The sequence below is a fragment of the Carassius gibelio genome, chromosome B4 (genome assembly GCF_023724105.1).
Source record: "Carassius gibelio isolate Cgi1373 ecotype wild population from Czech Republic chromosome B4, carGib1.2-hapl.c, whole genome shotgun sequence".
NCBI lineage: Eukaryota > Metazoa > Chordata > Actinopteri > Cypriniformes > Cyprinidae > Carassius > Carassius gibelio.
In genome coordinates, this window is record NC_068399.1 from 3,548,603 (window position 1) to 3,574,621 (window position 26,019).

General features: G+C 37.6%; 1 protein-coding gene across 1 annotated transcript; it reads right to left on the reverse strand.

Annotated features, from left to right (window-relative positions):
* Positions 1-8,130: 8,130 nt before the first annotated feature.
* Positions 8,131-25,789, reverse strand: LOC127956323 (zinc finger protein 91). Its single transcript, XM_052554163.1, has 6 exons — positions 25,713-25,789; positions 24,803-24,954; positions 20,959-21,598; positions 17,867-17,891; positions 9,812-9,974; positions 8,131-9,555 (listed from the first exon to the last, which is right to left on the reverse strand). Exons 2-6 carry the CDS (start codon positions 24,885-24,887, stop codon positions 8,453-8,455), a joined length of 2,016 nt encoding a protein of 671 aa, XP_052410123.1. The 5' UTR covers positions 24,888-24,954; positions 25,713-25,789; the 3' UTR covers positions 8,131-8,452.
* Positions 25,790-26,019: the final 230 nt, after the last annotated feature.

The window sequence follows — 26,019 nt, forward strand, 5'->3', positions numbered from 1 at the left end:
CCAGTAAAACTTTTTTAGAATGTGTAGCTCTCATGAAATCCGAAATTAGCCAATATTTGGCATGACATTTCAAAATCTCTCACTTTGAACATTTGATATGTTATCTATATTCTATTGTGAATAAAATATAAGTTTATGAGATTTGTAAATTATTCCATTCCTTTTTAATCTCAATTTGTACAATGTCCCAACTTCTTTGGAATTCTGTTTGTAGTTATTAAATTCAGTGTAAACAATGTATTGTAGAATTTAAATTGTAAAATTAATACAGACCAAAGATTACCTGTTAGATTTATCCAAAACAAACTATATTTTATTTTTTACCACTAAAGAGACATCAGAGATTTTTTTTTACCCTGAACTTTCTCTAGTTCCTGGTTCCTGTGGTGGAAACACACAGAGTACCAGCCCAAAGTCCCTAGTTCCTGGTTAAAGTTCCAGCGGTAGAAATTTGGCTATTGTTAGCTAACTACAGTCATTAGTTCCATTTAACTCTATTGGTAATGACGGAAAGCATGACCATAGTTGCTTTTGGGAATCACACCCCTGATTGGTGCCCCCGTGGCATAAAAGTGGAGAGCAGACACCACTCACAAGGTGGTGGCCATGGGTCCCTGGTAGCAGCATGGAGTTTGTAAGTCACCCCCCACATTTTATAAATATTAGCAACACCCAAAAAATATTCACAATGTTCTCCTCTAGACTCTCCTCTCTCCACCTATTCTGAAGATAAATGCGATGGCAACCATCAGCTCAAGTTATGATGCAGCTGATCTGATTTACTGAGCCACAGCCAACACTCATTCCACGCTTCTCTTCCTCAAGCGGGATCAAGAGGTTATTGTATTGTTTAACACAGAAAACCTAATTTAGAAACAGCTGATGTATTTGATCATTATTACGATTTACTGAGCCACAGCCAACACTCATTCCACGCTTCTCTTCCTCAAGAGGGATCAAGAGGTTATTGTATTGTTTAACACAGAAAACCTAATTTAGAAACTGCTGATGTATTTGATCATTATTACAAGTGCATCTAAATAAATTACGATGTCATGGAAAGTTCATTAAAGTAATTAAACTCAAATTGTGAAACTCGTGTATTAAATTCAATGCACACAGACTGAAGTAGTTTAAGTCTTTAGTTCTTTTAACCCTTGTGCGGCCCTCATTTGGGAGTCACACTCAGGGTCTTCACGGTCATAAGTGACCGGACACCTAAAATGTAACTTTTTTGCCCCCCAGTAAAATCAGTGGAATATATTTTTATTCAATAATATTTTTTCTTTTGTATTTTGAGAAAATTTTAAGGTATTAATTCATATTTATGCAATAATTATGAACAATTTTTCTCATAGAAAATAGTACATAATTTTTTTTTTCTAATTTTTCTAAATTATTTTCGAATTAATGTTGTATTTCAGATTAAACCAGAGACTAGGCCTTTCAAATACATTTTTTTTTAAGATTTTTTAGCGCCACCTGGTCAGAGCAAAGAAAGAAAAACATGTAAGTGCATGGTGCAACCACTTATTACCAGTATAGGAATCTATAGAGAGGCTTGTGAATTCCCTTATTGTTTTTAGACATAATTGCTTACTCATATTAAGTAGTGGACTTGAATATATATTAATACATTCTAAAGAGTACTTTTTGTATATTTTTTTATATTTCTTCTGTTATAAATAATGATTTCATGCATTATTTGCATTAAAGTTTTTGCATTATGATTGCAATCAAACCTGAACATATTGTTCAGTGGCACAGAGCTCCTGCAAAAAAAAAAAAAAATAAGAATCCTCAGAATGGTGCAGAGGACCAAGTCTGAGTTTCTAAGTGCACTGACAAACCCAAGAGGCAGCGCTTGCTTCTCAACGCTGTTTTACAGACAGCAGGTCATAGGTGTGTGCGTGCGCGTGTGTGTGTGTATGTGATTATTTAGAGTGTCATACCTTCACTGCTGTTAGATTTTCTCTGCATTATGACTGAATTATTGAATGGATTTCACATTCTCAAAACTTTGCTCTGTGTTACAGACACAGTAGTTCATAGGTGTCTATGTGTAAGTATGTGTGTGTGTGTGTGTTTGTGTGTGTGTGTGTGCATCTGTGTGTGATTGGATGTGTCAATATCACACTCTTGATGTTTTATAGTGTTATCCCTTCACTGCTGTGCACTTTTTTTCAGTTTTGTGATCGATTTGTAGATTGTGTACACAAATATTCTCTGAATTGTTGTATTTTTGTCTATTTCCCATTCATTTCCTATGGACGGTCATTTTTGACCGAAGACCATGAGTGTTACTATTTTTTTTACGCCCACTTAGACTGTTCGAATCATGCCCTCAATTTTTTTGTGTGTTCACACCCCAAATGCCATGAAGGTCACCGCATTTCATATCATTCCGATGAAGCTGTGATTTTTAACATTTCAAAACGTAAAATATTCCGGTCAGAAATGACAGAAGACCGCACAATTGTGATGATTTTGGATCACACTAAACAAAAACCCAACAAATTAGAATATGGTGACATGCTAATCAGCTAATCAATTCAAAACACCCTCAGGTTTCCTGATCCTTCAAAATGGTCTCTCAGTTTGGTTCACTAGGCTACACAATCATGGGGAAGACTGCTGATATGACACCCTTCACAAGGAGTCACAAACATTCATTGCCAAAGAAGCTGGATGTTCACAGAGTGCTGTTTCTAAGCATGTTAACAGAAAGTTGAGTGGAAGAAAAAGTGTGGAAGAAAAAAAAAGCACAACTGAAAGAAATGCAGCCTTATGAGGACTTTCAAGGAAAATAAATATCTTTACCTGTTGAACCATAGACTAGAGCTGTAATCAGACCTTAAAAGTTAGGCCCGACAAGTACATTTTAATTGACAGCTTTTTAAAAGCCCGAACCCGTTTACACCCCGACATTATTCAAATGTGCACACAGCTCTTTGGCCTTTGTCAAAAATGAGTCATTCATTCATGTTTTAACATAATTTATTAATAACTAACGTAGACTACACCACTTGGAAGTTGAAATAAAGAAATAAAATAAGTCCTCTGTGACATCTTAACATCTCAGCACTCTAAATAATAAAAACTAGTCTTTTTTAACAAATTAAATTCATATAAATTTTAAATTAAGATGGGTATTTGGCAATAACGAAATTAAGATAAAGGCTCCGGATTTGCTTCATCACTAGCAGCTGACATTTAATAAAAGAATAATGCCAACATTAGCGTATATACTCTGTCCACATTATGCATTTAAGGCTCAATGAATATTAAGTTTTCATTTTAAAAACTTGATTACTCACTGCGATTAGGCTAAGCCTACATGTTTTTGGAAAATTATTGAATCCACTGTAGATGGCTTCAGCGCGTTCACTGATGGTACATCATTATTCTCATTATAAACATGATCAAAATTTTTCCACACCTCAGACTTTGGCGATTACGATTACGTTGCAACTAAAGCAGAGGCAAGCCTCCGTTACACCTACTGAGCATCCATTTTCGCATCTTTCTCGTGCTAATCGAAACACATCACATGACCACTCGTTTACCGTGCAAACTGGAGCGCAAGCCCGAGCCGGACCCGAGCCCATGTAAGATGATATACAGTATTGTTCAAAATAATAGCAGTACAATGTGACTAACCAGAATAATCAAGGTTTTTAGTATATTTTTTATTGCTACGTGGCAAACAAGTTACCAGTAGGTTCAGTAGATTGTCAGAAAACAAACAAGACCCAGCATTCATGATATGCACGCTCTTAAGGCTGTGCAATTGGGCAATTAGTTGAAAGGGGTGTGTTCAAAAAATAGCAGTGTCTACCTTTGACTGTACAAACTCAAAACTATTTTGTACAAACATTTTTTTTTTCTGGGATTTAGCAATCCTGTGAATCACTAAACTAATATTTAGTTGTATGACCACAGTTTTTTAAAACTGCTTGACATCTGTGTGGCATGGAGTCAACCAACTTGTGGCACCTCTCAGCTGTTATTCCACTCCATGATTCTTTAACAACATTCCACAATTCATTCACATTTCTTGGTTTTGCTTCAGAAACAGCATTTTTGATATCACCCCACAAGTTCTCAATTGGATTAAGGTCTGGAGATTGGGCTGGCCACTCCATAACATTAATTTTGTTGGTTTGGAACCAAGACTTTGCCCGTTTACTAGTGTGTTTTGGGTCATTGTCTTGTTGAAACAACCATTTCAAGGGCATGTCCTCTTCAGCATAGGGCAACATGACCTCTTCAAGTATTTTAACATATGCAAACTGATCCATGATCCCTGGTATGCGATAAATAGGCCCAACACCATAGTAGGAGAAACATGCCCATATCATGATGCTTGCACCTCCATGCTTCACTGTCTTCACTGTGTACTGTGGCTTGAATTCAGAGTTTGGGGGTCGTCTCACAAACTGCCTGTGGCCCTTGGACCCAAAAAGAACAATTTTACTCTCATCAGTCCACAAAATGTTCCTCCATTTCTCTTTAGGCCAGTTGATGTGTTCTTTGGCAAATTGTAACCTCTTCTGCACATGCCTTTTTTTTAACAGAGGGACTTTGCGGGGGATTCTTGAAAATAGATTAGCTTCACACAGACGTCTTCTAACTGTCACAGTACTTACAGGTAACTCCAGACTGTCTTTGATCATCCTGGAGGTGATCATTGGCTGAGCCTTTGCCATTCTGGTTATTCTTCTATCCATTTTGATGGTTGTCTTCCGTTTTCTTCCACGTCTCTCTGGTTTTGCTCTCCATTTTAAGGCATTGGAGATCATTTTAGCTGAACAGCCCATCATTTTTTGCACCTCTTTATAGGTTTTCCCCTCTCTAATCAACTTTTTAATCAAAGTACGCTGTTCTTCTGAACAATGTCTTGAACGACCCATTTTCCTCAGCTTTCAAATGCATGTTCAACAAGTGTTGGCTTCATCCTTAAATAGGGGCCACCTGATTCACACCTGTTTCTTCACAAAATTGATGACCTCAGTGATTGAATGCCACACTGCTATTTTTTTGAACACACCCCTTTCAACTAATTCAACTAATTGCACAGCCTTAAGAGCGTGCATATCATGAATGCTGGGTCTTGTTTGTTTTCTGACAATCTACTGAACCTACTGGTAACTTGTTTGCCACGTAGCAATAAAAAAATATACGAAAAACCTTGATTATTCTGGTTAGTCACATTGTACTGCTATTATTTTGAACAATACTGTAAATTAAGCCCGAACCCGTCAGATCCCATCGGGTTCGGGCAAAGATCTTAAGCTCTACCATAGACATTACATGCGGTGTTCATCTAATAAAAATCTTCATAACTATCAAACAGTAGCCTTTGCAGATTTGCTTTCAATTGACTGTAGATCCAAAACCACATCTTCAAGGCTCTTGGGTAAGTCATGGCCTAATGGTTAGAGGGTTGGACTCCCAATCGAAGGGTTGTGGGTTCTAGTCTCGGGCCAGACGGAATTGTGGGTGGGGTAGTGCATGAACAGTTCTCTCTCCACCTTCAATACCACGACTTAGGTGCCCTTGAGCAAGGCATCGAACCCCTAACTGCTCCCCGGGCGCCGCAGCATAAATGGCTGCCCACTGCTCCGGGTGTGTGCTCACAGTGTGTGTGTGTGTGTGTGTTCACTGCTCTGTGTGTGTGCATTTCGGATGGGTTAAATGCAGAGCACAAATTCTGAGTATGGGTCACCATACTTGGCTGAATGTCACTTCACTTTCACTTGATGTCCTTAAACTTTCTATTACAACTCTTACTTTCACTTCTTCCTCGAGTTCAAAGTCAATGTAACCCGTTACTACCCACCTCTAAGTAATATTCTAAAAGGTAACTTCTACTCAAGTCATTTTCTGGTAAGACATCTGTACTTTTACTTGAGAATGGCTTTCAGGTATTTTATACACCACTGCAAGGCAGAGCAGACATTTCAGGAGGCCATGGCAGAGAGCTGCTACCACCGGGACCGAGAGTGAAGTGGCTAGCGGTCTTTAGAGTGATGCGGCCGGTGAGCTTGAGTGCATAGCGGGTGGCAGGCCCAGGAACTAAGCGGCCAGCAGGTTAGAATGCATAGTGGCTGGTGGGCTTGACTGAAGAGCGGCCTTTTTGGAATCCAACTCCACCTCCCCCACGGTGAAGATCCTCCAAGTTGAAGGATCTATCTCCACATACTCACAAAATTCAAATTTATTTGTTTAGCGCTTTTTTAATGTATAATAATACATTTAATGTATTTTAAATACTGAATAATTGTATATAATACTTAATAGTAGTAAGTAACATTTTAAACAACACCAAAGATCATAAAAGTTGCTAGGCAGTTCAGTCAAAAGTACAAAGACATCACTCTGATATGCAGTATTCAATTTATATAAAATAAGTCATGAGGCTCAACCAATCTGGAATAATAGATTAATGAGACCAAAGACTGGCCATTAGATTTACGCAAAATAGTGTCATGTTTAGTCACTATAGAGACATCACAGACAGCGGCTCCTCTCGATGGTTTATGAGCGCTGACTGATACCTTAGTCTCGCGTAGACTGAAAGTCTGGAATCTTTGGCAGCTTTCATTGGGCAAGGTCCGCCCACGAGTCCGAAATATCGAACAACCAATCACAGTTAGTTTCATTCATCACCACATTTCAAGGTGTGGAAATGTCTCCACAATAACAAACCGGTGTGTAAAATTTTCTAACATATTTTAAAGATTCTATGCCACAAACTTTAAACATTTCACATACTTCTGAAAATCCAGTGTTTAGTTGATAAGCTGATAAGCACTCGTCATCACAGTTGTAAACATGATGGCTTTCTTCTTTCATGGGGGGGTATGGCTCCACGGTATCTGTTTCCAGACAGAACATTTAAAAACATGACACACACATCTCGTGGAAATCCTGTATAACTCAACCCATCTGATGATGACTTGGACACTCCTGAATTGTTTCCACGTTTGTGTCCCATATGCATCAGACGTTTAGCCAACGGTCCGAGGGCGTGACGACTGAGACTACTGATGCCCTGGATCTCACATCTATCACAAATGTTGAAGCAAATTTTCAGTTCAATTAGTAGGCTTTATCTTCATCGTTCTGTGACACAAAACAATCATATTTATAGTAGTAATATTAATTTGTTACATTTATATATCACTTTTCTGAGTACTCAAAGCACTTTAAATAGAAGGTGTGGGGGGGGTCTTCTTATCCACCACCAATGTGCAGCATCCACCTACATGATGCGACGTCAGCCATATTGCACCAGAAGGCCCACTACACACCAGCTTACTAGTGGAGAGAAGACAGAGTGATGAAGCCAATCAGTGTATTTATAAAATAACAATGGATTTGGGTGATACCTACTGTGAGAAACGCTCCAAGCAGAGTGATACAAATGGTTCTCAGATATAAAGAAAACAAAATACTCTGTTTAAAGTAAATCAGTTACACAGCTGATTTGTTATAAGCCACTTTCTAAAGTATGATAAGTGGAACATTGTTTTTAATCATGTTAATCTGTATGGCACCTCACAATCTCCTCTAATTATAGACCTGATACCAACACCATAAACTGTTTTATGAGGTCTGGCAATATCACAACATACTTAATACATATTTCAGGCATATTTGGATTTTTTTTTTAAAATAAATTGTGTGTTTTTAAGAATGTTACAATAGTTAAAAGAAAAGGGTTTATTGTCTAGCAACTTTAATAATTACCACAAAGCCAAACTGCAAAGGAGATCAAGAAGTCACTTAGCTACTTTTCTGCAACCTTAGATAAAATCGGAATTATTTGCAATAGTCAACGATAATTGCTGTAAATGAAGTGTCCCCAACTAAGCGAGCCAGAGGCGACAATGGCAAGGAACCACAACTCCATCGCTGATAGAACATAACATAACATGTATTTAATAGGACATACAAAGAATCATTATGTAAGGAATAATTGACGATGGGTCATTAAATTATTTTTAAAATAATGCACACCCGAGGTGGTGATGCAGCCACGATGAACTGTAATGCAGTCAAGAGAGCTGCCTGGAACAACGTTCACCATGCATTTCCCTGAAAATAACTGCACACCTCAGAACATTCTCAGCCAATCAGATTTATGCATTTAATGGCCCTGTAGTATGATAGATTATAAAACATTTGTTTCAATCACATAGACATCCTTTGCATTAGAGCTAGCTATTTAAAACACCTCAAAAATATTATATACTTCTAATTCACTTCCTCTTTGAAAACATTTTGGGAAAAAAAAAACATGACCCCAAAATAGGAACAGAAGTGGTCAAAAGTGGACAAAAGAGACTGTGCTACGAAGACTGCCTACTTGTGATCCAATCAGTCATTTTATCTGGGTTGCTTCTGTGAACCTCAAGATTGTTTCTCTCTGGTGTCATTACATGATTCATGAGATGTTTCTTGTCTGTGAATATATCCACAATGATGACATGTGCTTATTAAGGGATACTTTATATTTGAAACTCTTTCCGCAGTGACCACATGTAAACGGCTTTTCTAAAGTGTGAACGCTGATGTGCCGGCTAAGGTTTCCTTTTCGGCTGAAACATTTTCCACATTGTTGGCAGGTGAAAGGCTTCTCCCCAGTGTGAATTCTCATGTGGTCGTTAAAGTGATTTTTTTGACGGAAACTCTTTCCACACAGATCACATGGGTAAGGCAGCTCTTCATTGTGAATTCTCATGTGTTTGTTAAAGGTTCCTTTTTGAGTGAAACTTCTTCCACACTGTTGGCAGGTGAAAATTCTCTCTCCAGTGTGTATTGCCATGTGGTAGTTGAGATTTCCTTTTTGACTGAAACCCTTTCCACACTGTTGGCAGGCATAAGGCTTCAGTCCAGTGTGAACACTAATGTGGCTTGCAAGGTTTCCAGGATGAGTAAAACTCTTTCCACACTGAGGGCATACGTAACGTCTCTCTCCAGTGTGAATACTAATATGTCGTTTAAGAGTTGCTCTTTGACTGAAACTCTTTCCACAGTGTTGGCAGTCAAAAGGCTTCTCTCCAGTGTGAACACTAATGTGGCTTGCAAGGTTTGCAGGATGAGTGAAACTCTTTCCACACTGAGGGCATACGTAAGGCTTCTCTACAGTGTGAATTCTACTGTGGTTTCTAAGACTTGCTTTTTGACTGAAACCCTTTCCACAGTGTTGGCAGGTATAAGGCTTCTCTCCAGTGTGAACCGTCATGTGGTCTCCAAGGTTTGAAGGACGACTGAAACTCTTTCCACACTGAGGGCATACATAATTTTTTTCTCCTTTGTGAACTCTCAAGTGTTTTTTGTAACCTGTTTTACTGAAACGCTTTCCGCACTGTTGGCAGGTGCAATAACTACTCCTTCTTGTCTTTTGATCCATTTTTCTTGATGTTATTTCTGCCTGTGAGCAACTAAAAGATTTTTCTTCAGTTTTAAAATCATGTTCATTCTTATATTGATTTTTATCTTCCATTTCCTTCAGTTCTTGACTCTCCTCTTTCAGCACCATCAGGTCTAAAGGCAAAAAAAAAAAAAGACAGCACAAAGCAAAAGATGTCATTCAGCGTCAAATACAACATACTACTAGATCCTATACACATTAAGCAACTAAAAGAAGTATTACATGTGATCCGAGAACCCCTTCTAAACATACTTTCTTTAGGATATCTCTCAAAAATAGTGTTTGTATTTTTTATTATTCTTTCCCCAAATCTCCCTCCTTTTTTACTTTCACTATCCTAGTAACATCCCATTGGTCCACTGTGCACACCTGATCCCTGTGTTCCTGTGACATCATTGGCCAGACCTCCAATCTGCGGTGCGTTTCCCAAAAGCATTTGCCTCGTTTCCACCAGAACAAGTGAACCAGGAACTTTTTCCCCCAGACCTGTTTTCTGCGCCAAAAAACGCTGAAAATTAACGTGATTTGCGCATCTTCTCTATTAACAACGGCTCTGTGTAGTAACAGCTGCTCTATGTGAAATCACGCACCTGATGGAATTAACCGCTGATTAGAAAACCGGCTTTACTGACGAGATGCGCATAACGATCGGCCGATCGTGATCGGAGCACCCCTATTGTTAGCTAAACTACAGTCGTTAGTTCCAGTTAACTCTGGAAGCTACGGAAAGCATGACCATAGTTGCTTTTAGTAAACACACCCCTGATCGGTGCCCCTATGGCATAAAAGTGGAGAGCAGACACCACTCGCAAGGCCCTGGACCAGTGGTCTCCAACATGGTGGCCATGGGTCCATGGTAGCAGCATGGAGTTTGTAAGTCTTTGGTTATTTTAATTGTGATGATTTTGGCTAACATTAAACAAAAACCCAACAATTCACTAGCTCAACCAACAAATTAGAATATGGTGACAAGCCAATCAGCTAATCAACTCAAAACACCTGCAAAGGTTTCCTGAGCCTTCAAAATGGTCTCTCAGTTTGGTTCACTACGCTACACAATCATGGGGAAGATTGCTGATCTGACAGTTGTCCAGAAGACAATCATCGATACCTTTCACAAGGAGGGTAAGCCACAAACATTAATTGCCAAAGAAGCTGGCCTTTCACAGAGTGCTGTATCCAAGCATGTTAACAGAAAGTTGAGTGGAAGGGAAAAAGTGTGGAAGAAAAAGATGCACAACCAACCGAGAGAACCACAGCCTTATGAGGACTGTTAATGCAAAAAAAATTGATTCAAGAATTTGAGTGAACATCTCAAGGAATGGACTGAGGTTGGAGTCAAGGCATGAAGAACCACCACACACAGACGTGTCGAGGAATTTGCTGAAACACAGACAAAGTCAGAGGCGTCTTACCTGGGCTAAGCAGAAGAAGAACTGGACTGTTGCCTAGTGTTCCAAAGTCCTCTTTTTCAGATGAGAGCAAGTTCTGTATTTCATTTGGAAACTAAGGTACTAGAGTCTGGAGGAAGGGTGGAGAAGCTCATAGCCCAAGTTGCTTGAAGTCCAGTGTTAAGTTTCCACAGTTTGTGATGATTTGGGGTGCAATGTCATCTGCTGGTGTTGGTCCATTGTGTTTTAGGAAAACCAAAGTCACTGCACCCATTACCAAGAAATTTTGGAGGACTTCATGCTTCTGCTGAGCAGCTTTTTGAAGAAACTGATTTCATTTTTCCAGCTGGAATTGGCACCCGACCACACTGCCAAAACCACCAAAATTTGGTTAATGACCATGGTGTGCTTGACTGGCCAGCAAACTCACCAGACCTGAACCCCAGAGAGAATCAATGGGGTATTGTCAAGAGGAAGATGAGAAACAAGAGACCAAAAAATGCAGATGAGCTGAAAGCCCCTGTCAAAAAGACCTGGGCTTCCAGACCACCTCAGCAGTGCCACAAACTGATCACCTCCATGCCACGCTGTCATTGTAATTAAAGCAAAAGGAGCCCCTACCAAGTATTGAGTACATGTACAGTGAATTTATATAATTTCCAGAAGGCCAACCATTTTTATTGGTCTTATGAAGTATTCTAATTTGTTGAGCTAGTGAATTGATGGGTTTTTCTTAAATGTGAGCCAAAATCATCACAATTAAAATAACCAAAGACTTAAACTACTTCAGTCTGTGTGCATTTAATTTATTTAATACACAAGTTTCACAATTTGAGTTAAATTACTGAAATAAATAAACTCTACATTTAGATACGAAGTGACAATGTCATGGAAAAGTTCAAGTGAGAGTAGCTACTAGAGTAGCTTTCTAGAAAATGGCCTTTTATGAGAACACGAGGACAAAAAAAAAATCCAACCCGTTTGTTCCTCAGTATCTTCATGTTGGACTCTGAATGTTTCTTCAATCTTCATGTCTTCACTCTCCTCTTTAATAAATGCCATCTTTATAATCCTGCGTCATGTGTATCTCAGCTGCTTCAGGAGTTTTTCCTGTGTGTTTAAACTCTGTCTTGTTTAAGAACAGAATAATTAACAGATTGAAAAACACATGTAAACTAAGTCTCTGGGTGCGTCTCAATCAGCTCCCGAGTTCAGTAGTCAGTGCACTGAGAAAAGAGTCAGAGAGAGTGTTAATGGACTTAAATGATCAGATGAAAACTTATACAAGTCAATATTAGAGATTTAAGATTTATATTTGCTATTCAACTATTTGTATACATAATATTTGATGATAGATTACATTTCATGAAAACATTTGAAGCTGGTTTGTAAAAGTTTTTCTGAAAGATAATGAAACAATACAGAATGTAAAGAAAATATTAATGAAGCAACAATAAGAAAAAATAAGTTCTGCCAGAGGAAAAAAAAGAAGAGGAACAAAATTTAACCAAGTAAAAAAATAAATAAATTGATCAATAAAAAGCATTATTTAGCATAAAATGAACACAAAGAGATAATGTTTTCATTGCTTTGACATTTTTTGATACAGAAAGTGTTTTAAGGGATTGGTGAAAATTCGCTAAGAAAAACTTTGAATAACGGCTTATGATTAGAGAATTGACATTTATGAATATGACATTCCGCTATTAGTAGTAAAATAATAGTAGTAGGAACCAAACAAAACATATTTATGTGCAATCGTGTTTGTTGCGCTCCTTTATCGTCATCATGAGCTGATTCAAACGCTTCGAATCACTGAATCATTTTGCGAATGGCTCGGTTCAGATGATTCGGATTATCAGTTTCTTTCACCTCTGTCCAGCACTTGGACAATGTATTGATACACGATATACTTGTTTAAATTGTCAGAACATTTTGCACTGATTTGAAAACAAAATCACAAACCTTTCTTCAGGTGAAGCGCAACAGACGCAGGAGCGCAGCGCAGCTTTGTGACGTCACCGAGTCAGACCAAAATAAAGGTCTCTTCTTTTTCCTTCTTCTTCTTCTTCTTTTTTTAAATTGGCGGTTGGCAAACAACTTGTAAGTGTACATTACCGCCACCTTCTGAAATGGAGTGTGGATCCTAATAGCCTTCACTCACTACTCTTTAAATAAAGAAATAGATAAATACATAAATAGATAAATCCAATAAAAAACTTCATAAACATCTAATATCCAATAAAAATATTAATTTTAATACCTTACCATTCACATATTATTAACTCCAATATTTTAAGACAACTAAATTCATATCTTACTAATGAGCCCTGTTTTATTCAAATAATCAAATATTGCACTATACCCCACATGCCCTGAATTCAGTTGTAAAATTCATTCATTCATTTCAAATCTAATTTTTTCTTTACTTAACCTTTCTATCAGCCTCAACCTTTCCTCCTTAAACCTATCACAATTAATAATTACATGTTCTATGGTTTCACTAATATTACAGACCTCACACATCCCACTTTCATGTTTCCCTATTATTTTAAGCGTACTATTTAATCCAGTATGTCCAAATCTCATTCTCGATATAATGTCCTCTTCCTTTTTATTCCTATTATTTTCTCTCATTCCTCCTACCTTCTTCTGGATATTGTAGTACATTCTCGCTTTTGTTTCCATATTCCACTCTTCCTGCCACTTCTTCCTCATTTCTTCTTTGATTATACTTTTAACCTCCGCCTTACCATAACTTATTACCATATCTATCTCTGTTTTTTTCAGTTGCTTTTTTGCATATGTGTCTGCCAACTCATTTCCGTCTACCCCTATATGAACTGGAATCCATATGAATTTTACTATTACTCCTACTCTTTTAATTCTGTAAATAGTTTGGGCTATTTCCAACATAATGTCCTGTCTCACGTCCGATTGCATGTTCTTAAAACTATTTAATGCACTGCTTGAATCTGATCCAATCAACACTTTGCTTGTTTTACTATTTTCTACCCACTCAAGTGCTAAGTCTCTTCTTCTTCTTCTTCTTATACGATTTAATGGCGGTGGCAAGCCAACTAATGGGTGTGTTACCGCCACCAACTGGACTGGAGTATGAAGCATTAACAGGTAGGGAAAAAAACACATATAAATAAATAAATAATTAATTACATAAATAAAACAACTGATAGTATTCATATGAAATTTATATTCCACTTTCTAATCCTGTTAATACCTAAGAATTTCTCTCATAGTACTTGTCTGCCCTGAGGCACAACTTAAAAGATTTGATTTGGTAAAATTAATTATTCCTATGTTTCTCAGTTTCTTAAATACCTCCTCTCTTTCTTTGTAATATACTGCACAATGTAGAAATACATGCTCAATAGTCTTTGCTTCACTGCATATAGTACATAAGCCTGATTGCCCATACAGAAGTCACATAGAACAAAATATATTTAAAAGAAATACATTTTTATACATTGAAATATATTACACAAATATATTAAAATATTTGATTTTGATCGCTTTTTTACATTTTCCACATATATTAAACATATGTAAATATATTTTTATTGGAAATATTCACATATATTTATTTCCCATATATGTAAATACATTTAGATATCAGACTATGTAAATATACTCATTTGGAATATATGTCTATGTATTAATTTCTAATATTTGTTAACATATTACATTTCACTACATGTGTGTGTGTGTGTGTGTGTGTATATATATATATATATATATATATATATATATATATATATATATATATATATATATATATATATATATATAACATTCAAATACTGAAGAGAAATTGGAGACTGAAAAATGTAAATGCCCAGACAATGCAACATTCAGATGACATAACACCTACTATAGAAAAACAAGACTTTTATTGATATTGACAAAAGAACAGAGGGCACATAAACTGCACAATTAAAACAAATCAAACCAGCAACTTTACTGAAATTGCTATTATTAATACTAAAGGATGATGCTAAAACCTTAAAAGTAATTCTTGAAGAGAAGTTTTTTAAAAAATGTTATTAATGAAAAAGTCTGTAAAAAAAAAAAAAACTCTTTCATTTGTCTTTTTATGGATTTATATAATGTTTTTTTTCATATAGTAAAGGCAGTGGCAAAATTAACATGACAAGACTTTGATTTTTTTTCTTGCAAATTCAAACTGTATCAAAATTGTTGTTTGCTGGAGTGTGTGTGTAGTTTAATTTGTAGAACAAAATAGTATTGTCATGTTAATTTTGCCACTGCCTTTACTTTATGAAAAAAAAAAAAACACCATTATATAAATCCATAAAAAATCTTGAAGGGAGCAGGGGCAGGGTTTTGGTGTTACCAGATTTCTTTAAGTTCTTTAAAAACTGAGTACCTGCTCAACTTCTTGAAGCATACAGCGCTATGATTTCCACGATGCAAAAAACGCGGATGGAATCTCAAAATCCAGTCATGAAAATTAAACAAAAATTTGTAAAGTTAGCATAAATTAATCAAATCAAATCTCCACATGGACCAGTATCTGTAAATGTTAAGCCACAAAAGTTGGTTGAAATCTGAATCCTGCATGTTCTGCGCATCTCTGAGTGAATGAATGAAGACGTGCGGATTTGTTTACTACATAGACTGAAGCGTGTGAAGCTTGCAGTAATTTCAGCATCTGCTGTCTCAATGAGGACATAAACACATAAACAACATCACCAGAACTGTTCTGAGTCACTTCACAAGCATTTTAACGTTTCATTTGAGTAAAACCAGTGTCAGAATAAAAGTTAATTTTTAGATAAAGGCATTGTGCTAGAAATATTACTATTATTTAGTACAATGTATGTGATACTGATACTACAACTTTATTTTTTAAAGAAATAAATAACAACATTTTGTTTGCATATTTTTGTGTTTTGCTTTGGTACCGAAATTGGTACCGAGAACCATGGATTTTCACTTGTATCTTGTATCGAATACCGATACTCTGGTTGTAGTGTCCTCATTGCAGTGTTAAACAGGATGGCCTTGTAAGACATACAGAAAACATTTTTGATATTTATTTGAAATATTTTTTAAATATCTGATAAACTTTTGAATCTTTGCGGTTTTTCTTACTAGTCAGATGGTTCATTGTGTCTGGAGAAGTTCTTCAACAAGAGGTCCACTCCAAACTCTGCTGCACGGTCTTCAACATGGAAGAATATAGGAACATAATTTGTCACAGAGCCAACAATGCATAGTATACAATGTCAGATTGATTAGAAATAAACTACAGAAGAGGTGAAATGCAGACAAGAGAAAGAAAAATCTACAGAACATCCTACGAAAAATATTAAGAAAACAGAATTTACGTTTTTAGGTTTTAAAGTTTGCCTAGGAAAAGCAATTATTATACCAGCAAACTCAAAATTGGTTTAAAAATGAACAAAATAGGCTATAAATTCTTTGTATTGTAGGCTTGGATTATTATATTATTATATAGCCTAGTGTTTATTTACTGATAGAAAGTCAAAAAGACAAATGAATCAATATTTTATTTAAAGCAGGATTTTATTTATTTATAAAATAATAACACACCACAGAACCTGAAGAAATGGTAACAAAAACACAGTGACAGAAATGTCAGAAATAGCGTATGGGGCTGTCACGTGATTAAGGAACGACTCGACCCGAAAGACTCATGAGATGAACTAATCAATTTTCTTTCCGGCTCGGACTGCATGGTTTAGCGTATCGGTCTGTCACGTGATTAAGGAATGACTTGAACCCGAAGACTTGTCAGACAAGAGATGAGGTGAGCTAATCACAGATTGAAGACCCAGGTAAAAAATTAATTTCTGTATCTTATAGCATTTTAGCTTTGTATTGTTTTTAGTGTGATCAACATTTGCGTAAGTACTAGATGTGTTGGGGAAGTAACACGTAACATTTTAATTACATTTTGCTAAAATGAATGAAATTAATGAAATAATTTGAAAAAAGATTAGTTCATTTTGCTGAACGTGACTCAAAAGTCAGAGTCGGTAAAATGATCCGAACTTCGCATCACTACTGTATAATTTAGTATGGAAAAAATAAAACGAGGATGGGAAATCAATTTTTATTTTATGTAGCAATGGTTATCTTATCCTTTGTGCAGTGTTCAGATTATTTCAGGACCCCAAATTAAATTAAGGGGAAAAAAAGTGTTCCCTTCATCTAAATGACATGACACTTAATGACTTTATCAGGATGTCTGATTGTATATTAGTGTAATAAAGTCACTCAAAAATGTTCATAAGGTGCTTTTGTTTAAAATTGTCATTTTAAATGTGTTTTCCATTAAATGGCAGAAATCTGCTACTAAAGTACGGCACATTTTTCATATGACATATCTGCATGCATTGTGAGCGTTTTTTCAATGGAAAAAGCTCCGCTCTCGTTCGTCTCTCTTCTGAAAGAAAAAAATAAGGCAGCCATCTGCTTCCCGCGGTTCAGGACCTGTCCGCGCTGAGGCGTGGAAGTGAATGAGCTCGTGAGAATACAGGTGGATCTGTCTGAATGGTTTAACGAGGGACTTTCCCTTTCGCGCTCATATCTACTCGTTCCCTTTGGGGATTTTTAACCCTCTGGAGTCTAAGAGGTTATCAGGAGAAAATAGCCTCATACCGCGTGTGTTTTTATGGTTCTATGTTCATAGCAACCACCTGACTGATGGTCCAGACTAAAAAGAGGCGCCCCTTGAGCGGGGCTCCAGCGCAGGAGGGTGGGTGAGTAAATGTAACCCTCTCTGTATATACTTGTATGTATTTAATTGCTGGTGGTTACATGTCTACTAATAAACTCTGAGTTTCCTTAGCAGTGCTCATTTACAGTGTTTACTAAACACTCACCAGCACCAGCCATCCGGCATCATGTTCCAGTATTAGGCGGCTGAGATCACAGGTTTCTGAGGGAGCCTCCTTGATCATCAGGCCTGGCACAGCACTGCAGGGAATTTCATAGATGTCTGGCCAGGTCACCCCGAGGGGTCTACTGGCCGCTTAGGGGTGCTGTCGCATCTAGTGGGAAGTGGAGGTGACAGTTACAGAAGTCTTCTTGTATATGCTGCTTCAGGTGATGCTCCCCTCGCCCCGAGGTTTGTAAAATTGAGTCTGCCTTTCCCGTGAGATTCAGCGCCTCTGCAATGCTTATGAACCTTTAAGTACACACGCTTAGCTTTGTGTACTTTCTCAAAGCCTGATGGTGGTCAGTGTGCATGTGAACACTTTGCGCACTTTCTAAAAATCCACAAGTGGTAAGTTTGCACGCAAGACTCTGCAAACTTTCTGAAATCCTGTACGATAAGGGTTATGCGCTCCGCTTTGTTCCCTTTCTTGAGATGATTAGACCTTGGTTCCTAGGGCTCCATTCAGCCAGTGTGTATTTGTTTATACACCTCAAGCATCACTTCCCTCAACATGAGGGGCTATTTGGATGATTCTCATGGTAATTTAGCAGCGCTCCCCTTTTTCCAAAAAAGGGTCACCTATGAGCGCGCTACTCTGAGCTCTGAGTTCTCTTCTCATATGAGACTGAGTTCTCAGTTTTTTCCCCAGAGCGCTCCAGTATTGTTTCCATAGATCGAGCTGATGACTCTCAATCATACTGTTTTGAGATGCAACATTTCATCCATGAGCTGCTCTATCAGAGTGCCTCGAGAGCCCCTTCTTAGAACAGTATTTGAAAGTCCATGCTATGCTAAGTGTGCACGTGAAATCTTTGCACACTTTCTGAAATCCACACTGTGGTAAGTTCGCACGCTAGTATTCTGTGTTCTTTCTAAAATCATATATGGTGAGGGTTTTGCACGGTTGCTTCGTGCCCTTACTTGAGTTGGTAAAAGCCCAGTTCATCTTGGGCACCAGTCCACCTATGTATCCTCAGATACCTATCTAAACAGGGTGTGCTACTAGAGAACTGTCGAGACAGCTCTTTCAGCAAGCTTATGCGTTAGCTAGCAGTAGCCCCTCTGAGACAGGCAAGACTTGGCTTTTTAGCTTTTTAGGTACTTTATACACCACTGCATGGTGGAGTAGACAGTTCAGGAGGCCATGGCGTAGCAAATGACCACCACAGCAGAGTAGATAGGAGCAGAGATCCCCATGGTGGAGCAGATGACCACCAAGGCGGATCAGGTGTGACAGAAGCAGATATCACAGAGGGGTTAACAACGGTCCTTTCGACTATTACAAGTCAAGCAGGGAGTTCACAGATGGTCTCCATAGCTGTGATAGGAAAGTAAGAGAGTTCACATAGGGCCTCTATGGCCATTACGGTATAATCAGAGAGCTTAGAGGTCTACTTGGCCGTGGCTGGACCGGCAGAGAATTCACAGACAGCCTTCTTGGCCGAGACATGGCAGACAGAGGGTTCAGAAACAGGCAAGGTGTGCAGAGCCCAAATGCACCAAATGGAGAACAAAACGTCTACCTCCAAGACAGATGGTGCTGTGGCCGCTGAACTACAGAGAGCTGCTACCAGCGTGCCAGAGAATGACATTGCTGGCGGTCTTGAGAGTGATGCAGCCGGTGGGCTTGAGTGCATAGTGGGTGGCGGGCCCAAGAACAAAGCGGCCAGCAGGTTAGAATGCATAGTGGCTGGTGGGCTTGAGTCCATAGTGGGTGGAGGGCTTGTCTGCTGAGCAGCTGGTGAGCTTGACTGAGGAGCAACCTTTTTTGGAATCCTAGTCCACCTCCCCCACGTTGAAGTAAGATCCACCGAATTGAAGGTCTAGCTCCACATAATCAAAAAATTTAAGTTTATATGTTTAGCACTTTTTAATGTATAATGTATATTACATATAATGTATTTTACATACTATACTATAATTTTGTTTTACTATAAATGAGTAAAATGTTACTTACTAAATCATTTTATTTAATAAACAACACCACCCATCATAAAAGTTGCTAGGCAAATCAGTAAAAAGTACAAAGGCAGCACTCAGAGACTTATTTGCTCTGGAACAAATAATAGATTAATGAGACCAAAGACCAGCCATTAGATTTACCCCTAATTGTCAAATTTTTTGTCATTATAGAGATCACAGTCAGCGGCAAATTCCAGAAGATCTGGCCAAGGTAAGACTCCTCTCAATGGTTTATGAGCACTGAATGGTCACTGATGGCCAAAGTATCTTTGTTTCCAGACAGAACATTAAAGAACGCAACCAACTCATCTCGCGAAAATCCTGTATAATTCAACCAATCCGATGATGACTTGGACACTCCTGAAGTGTTTCCACTTTTGTGTCCCATATGCATCAGACGTTAAGCCAACGGTCCGTTGAGTGATTTAGCCAATCAGTGTATTAGTTTATAAATTTATAATCAGTTTATAAAATTGTAATGGATTTGTTTATCATGAGACCTACTGTGAGAAATTTTCCAAGCAGAGTGATACAAACATTTTGTTTGCTTTTTATTTATTTGATATAGACAATGTATGCTAATGAACATTTGTATAAAATAAAGAATGCAAGAAAGCTGGAATATGGCAACATTGCTAATTTATATTCACAGACCTTAGGCAGCCACACACAAACACATTCTCAAATATACATACAAACATCATTAAAGAAAACCAAATACTCTGGATAAAGTAAAACAATTACACAGCTGATTTGTTATAAGATGCTTTCCAAAGTATGATAAGTGGAACATGGCACCTCATAATCTCCTCTAATTATAGACCTGGTACCAATACACTGTTTTATGAGGTCTGGCAATTCCACAACATACTTAATACATATTTCATATGCATATCATGTATTTAATTGGGCATGCTGAAGAATCATTATGTAAGGAATAATTGACGATGGGCCATTGAATTATTCAAAAAAGAATGCAAACCCGAGGTGCTGATGCAGCCACGATCAACATTAATGCGATCAAGAGAGCTGCCTGGAACAACGTTCGCGGTTCATTTTCCTAAAAATAACTGCACACCTCAGAACATTCTCAGCCAATCAGATTTATTCATTCAACGGCCCTGTAGTATAATAGATAATAAAACATTTGTATTTTTAACTCCATCTTGGTTGCTTCTGTGAACCTCAAGATTGCTTCTCTAAAATAGTTATTTCACATGTGAAACCTCATGTGCTTATTAAGGGCTCCTTTATATTTGAAACTCTTTCTGCAGTGACCACATGTAAACACCTTCTCTCCAGTGTGGACTTTCATGTGCCGGTTAAGGCTTGATTTTCGGTTGAAACATTTTCCACATTGTTGGCAGGTGAAAGGCTTCTCTCCAGTGTGAACTCTCATGTGGTCGTTTAAGTTATCTTTTTGACTGAAACACTTTCCACAGTGTTGGCAGGGAAAAGGCTTCTCTCCAGTGTGAACTCTCATGTGACCTCCAAGGTTTGCAAAATGAGTGAAACTCTTTCCACACTGAGGGCACACATAAGGCCTCTCTCCAGTGTGAATTCTAATGTGGTTTCTAAGAGTTTCTTTTTGACTGAAACACTTTCCGCACTGTTGGCAGGCATAAGGCTTCTCTCCTGTGTGAACTCTCATGTGTTTTTTGATACCGGTTCTATTGAAACGCTTTCCACACTGTTGACAGGTGCAATAACTACTCCTCCTCGTCTTTTTATCCATTTTTCTTGATGTTATTTCTGCCTGTGAGCAACTAAAAGATTTTTCTCCAGTTTTAAAATCATGTTCATTCTTATATTTCATTTCCTTCAGTTCTTGACTCTCCTCTTTCAGCACCAACAGGTCTAAGGCAAAATAAAATAAAAGACAGCACAAAGCAAAAGATGTCATTCAGCGTCAAATCCAACATACTACTAGATCCTATACACATTAAGCAACTAAAAGAAGTATTACATGTGATCCGAGAACCCCTTCTAAACATACTTTCTTTAGGATATCTCTCAAAAATAGTGTTTGTATTTTTTATTATTCTTTCCCCAAATCTACCTTCTTTTTTTACTTTTGCTATCATAGTAACATCCCATTGGTCCACTCTGCACACCTGTTCCCTGTGTTCCTGTGACATCATTGGCCAGTCCTCCAATCTGCGGCACGTTTCCCAAAAGCATTTGCCTCGTTTCCACCAGAACAAGTGAACCAGGAACTTTTTCCCCCAGGAGCTAGTTTTCCCCCAGACCTGTTTTCTGTGTTTCCACCACGGTCTAACGTACTGTGAAGATTAGAAAAATAGTCTGGTGATGTAGGTCTGTGCGTGTTTCTCATTACAAAGTAGGCATATTTCAGACTTGCATCCTCGGTAGTTCGGACTTAGCGCATTCGACTCGGGAGTGTGATGTCTGCGATGACGCAAATCCGGTAATTCTGCAAACAGCAGCGTGCTTCATAACATCAGTCAACTCACCTTGGCTAGGGCTTTACACATATAGTCATTACAATGAAACAAAACATTATATCAATTGCCTATTTTTATTTTCATTTTAACATTTAGATAAGTTTAATACAGACCAACGATTACCTGTTAGATTCAAAATAAATTATATTTTATGTTTTACACACTAAAAAAGACATCAGAGCCAGCGGCACACATCAGAAGGTCTAGCCGAGTTGATACTTTTCTCGATGATAATAAGCATTTCTTGAAACAATAACAGTAATATTTTGAAAATGATCCAAATAAATGGTGGTTGAAATCAATCACTACCTCGCCAGCAGGGACTTTCAGCGTGGAATTTCTTTTTACCCTGAACTTTCTTTAGATCCTGGTTCCTATGGTGGAAACACACTGATTACCAGGCCAGAGTGCCTAGTTCCTGGGTAAAGTTGCGGTGGCCATTTTTAGCTAACTACAGGTGCTGGTCATATAATTAGAATATCATCAAAAAGTTTACTTATTTCACTAATTCCATTCAAAAAGTGAAACTTGTATATTATATTCATTAATTACACACAGACTGATATATTTCAAATGTTTCTTTCTTTTAATTTTGATGATTATAACTGACAACTAAGGAAAATGGAAAATGAAAATGTTGTTAGTTCCATTTAACTTTATTGGTAATGGTGAAAAGCATGACCATAGTTGCTTTTGGGAATCACACCCCTGATCGGTGCCCCCGTGGCATAAAAGTGGAGAGCAGACACCACTCACAAGGCCCTGGACCAGTGGTGGCCACGGGTCCCTGGTAGCAGCATGGAGTTTGTTAGTCGCCCCCTACTTTTTATAAATATTAGCAACACCCAGAAAATATTCACAATGTTCTCCTCTCTCCACCTACGCTGAAGACAAATACAATGGCAACCATCAGCTCAAGTTATGATGCAGCGGATCTGATTTACTGACCCACAGCCAACCTTCACCTACACTTATTCCACTCTTCTCTTCCTAAAGAGAGATCAGGAAGTTAAAGTAATGTTTAACACAGAAAATCCAAATTTGACTCTAGTAGCAGCTCATGGATTTGATCATTATTACAAGTGCATCTAAATAAATTACAATGTCATGGAAAAGTTTATCAATTTCAGTAATTCAACTCAAATTGTGAAACTTGTGTATTAAATTCAATGCACAATGACTGAAGTAGTTTAAGTCTTTGGTTATTTTAATTGTGATGATTTTGGCTCACATTTAACAAAAACCCAACAAATTAGAATATGGTGACATGCTAATCAGCTAATCAACTCAAAACACCTGCAAAGGTTTTCTGATCCTTCAAAATGGTCTCTCAGTTTGGTTCAGTAGGCTACACAATCATGGGGAAGATTGCTGATCTGACAGTTGTCCAGAAGACAATCATTGACACCCTTCACAAGGAGGGTAAGCCACAAACATTCAATGCCAAAGAAGCTGGCTGTATCCAAGCATGTTAACTGAAAGTTGAGTGAAAGGGAAATAGTGTGGTAGAAAAAGATGCACAACCAACCAAGACAACCACAGCCTTATGAGGATTGTCAAGCAAAAAAATTGATTCAAGAATTTCAAGGAATGGACTGAGGCTGGAGTCAAGGCATCAAGAGCCACACACAGACATGTCAAGGAATTTGCTGAATCACAGATAACATCAGAGGCATCTTACCTGGGCTAAGGAGAAGAAGAACTGGACTGTTGCCCAGTGGTCCAAAGTCCTCTTTTCTGATGAGAGCAAGTTTTGAATTTATTTGGAAACCAAGGTCCTAGAGTCTGGAGGAAGGGTGGAGAAGCTCATAGCCCAAGTTGCTTGAAGTCCAGTGTTAAGTTTCCTCAGTCTGTGATGATTTGGGGTGCAATGTCATCTGCTGGTGTTGGTCCATTGTGTTTTAGGAAAACCAAAGTCACTGCACCCATTACCAAGAAATTTTGGAGCACTTCATGCTTCCTTCTGCTGACCAGCTTTTTAAAGAAGCTGATTTCATTTTTCCAGCAGGATTTGGCACCTGCCCACACTGCCAAAAGCACCAAAAGTTGGTTAAATGACCATGGTGTTGGTGTGCTTGACTGGCCAGCAAACTCACCAGACCTGAACCCCAGAGAGAATCAATGGGGTATTGTCAAGAGGATAATGAAAAACAAGAGACCAAAAAATGCAGATGAGCTGAAGGCCACTGTCAAAAAGACCTGGGCTTCCAGACCACCTCAGCAGAGCCACAAACTGATCACCTCCACGCCACGTAGAATTGAGTAATTAAAGAAAAAGGAGCCCCTACCAAGTATTGAGTAAATGTAACTCAACAATTCAGAAGATTAACAATTCACTAAAAATGTTTTTTTCTATTAAAAGAACCAAAGACTTTATTTATTTAATACACAAGTTTCACAATCTGAGTTGAATAACTGAAATAAATGAACATTTCCATTACATTGTAATTTATTGAGATGCACCTGTAGATTCGTCACTTTGTATCTAAATGTAGAGTTTAAGTGAGAGTAGAAAATGGCCTTTTATGAGAACACATGAAAAATCTTTGAGAAAATACAGGACAAAATAATTCAGCTTTGAAAAAAAAAAACCAACCTGTTTGTTCCTCAGTATCTTCAAGTTTGACTTTGAATGTTTCTTCAATCTTTATGTCTTCACTCTCCACTTTAATAAATGCCATCTTTATATTCGTCTGTCACGTGTATCAAAGCCACTTCAGGAGTTTTTCTGTGTTTGAACTGTCTGTCCTGTTTAAGAACCGAATAATTAACAGATTGAAAAACACATGTAAACTAAGTGCATTGGGAAGAGAATCAGAGAGAGTATTAACAAAGTTAATATTACATATTTAAGATTTATATTTGTATTTCAACTTTTTGTACATAATATTTGATGATAGATTACATTTTCATGAAAACATTTGCAGCTGAATTGTAAAGTTTTTAAGATAATGAAACAGTAGAAAATGTAAAGAAAATATTCATTAAAGAAGTAACAGAAAGAGAAAATAAGATCTGCCAGAGGAAAAAAAGAAGAGGAACACAAGTTAACCCAGTAAAAAAAAAATTATCAATAAAAGCATTATTTAGTATAGATTCATGTTTTCCTTGCTTTGACATTCTTTGATACAGAAAGTATTTTGAGATTTTGGTGAATTCAGGTTTTGGAGAAAAACTTATTCTTAAATGTGAATTATCTAATCATAATATGAAATTTTGCTAGTAGTAGTAAAAATTTTATAAGATAAAATAATTTTTCACGCTTTTTCTCAATATTAACGAAACCAAACAGAACATATTTATGTACAATCGTGTTTGTTGTGCTTCTTTGTCGTCATCATGAGGTGATTCAAACGCTTCGAATCACTGAATCATTTTAAGAATGGCTCGGTTCAGATGACTCGGATTCTCAGTTTCTCTCACTTATTTCCAGCACTTGGACGATGTATTAATACACGATATAATTGTTTAAATTGTCAACAGTTTGCACTGTTTTAAAAACGAACCTTTCTTCAGACGAAGCACAACAAATGCAGGAGCGCAGCGCAGCGTCAAAGCGCCAGATCAAAATAAAAGTCTCTTCTTCTTCTTTGGTGTTTTATTTCGGGTGGCAAACCAGCTTATATGTACATTACCGCCACCGACTGGACTGGACTGTGAATCAAGCTGTATGCCTTATCTATAATGGGGAGAGAGGAGAAGGGGACAAAAAAAAACTTCCTCTCTCTCTCTCTCTCTCTCTCTCTCTCTCTCTCACACACACACACACACACACACACTTTGTAATGATATTTCCTTCTCTTTGATTCCTAT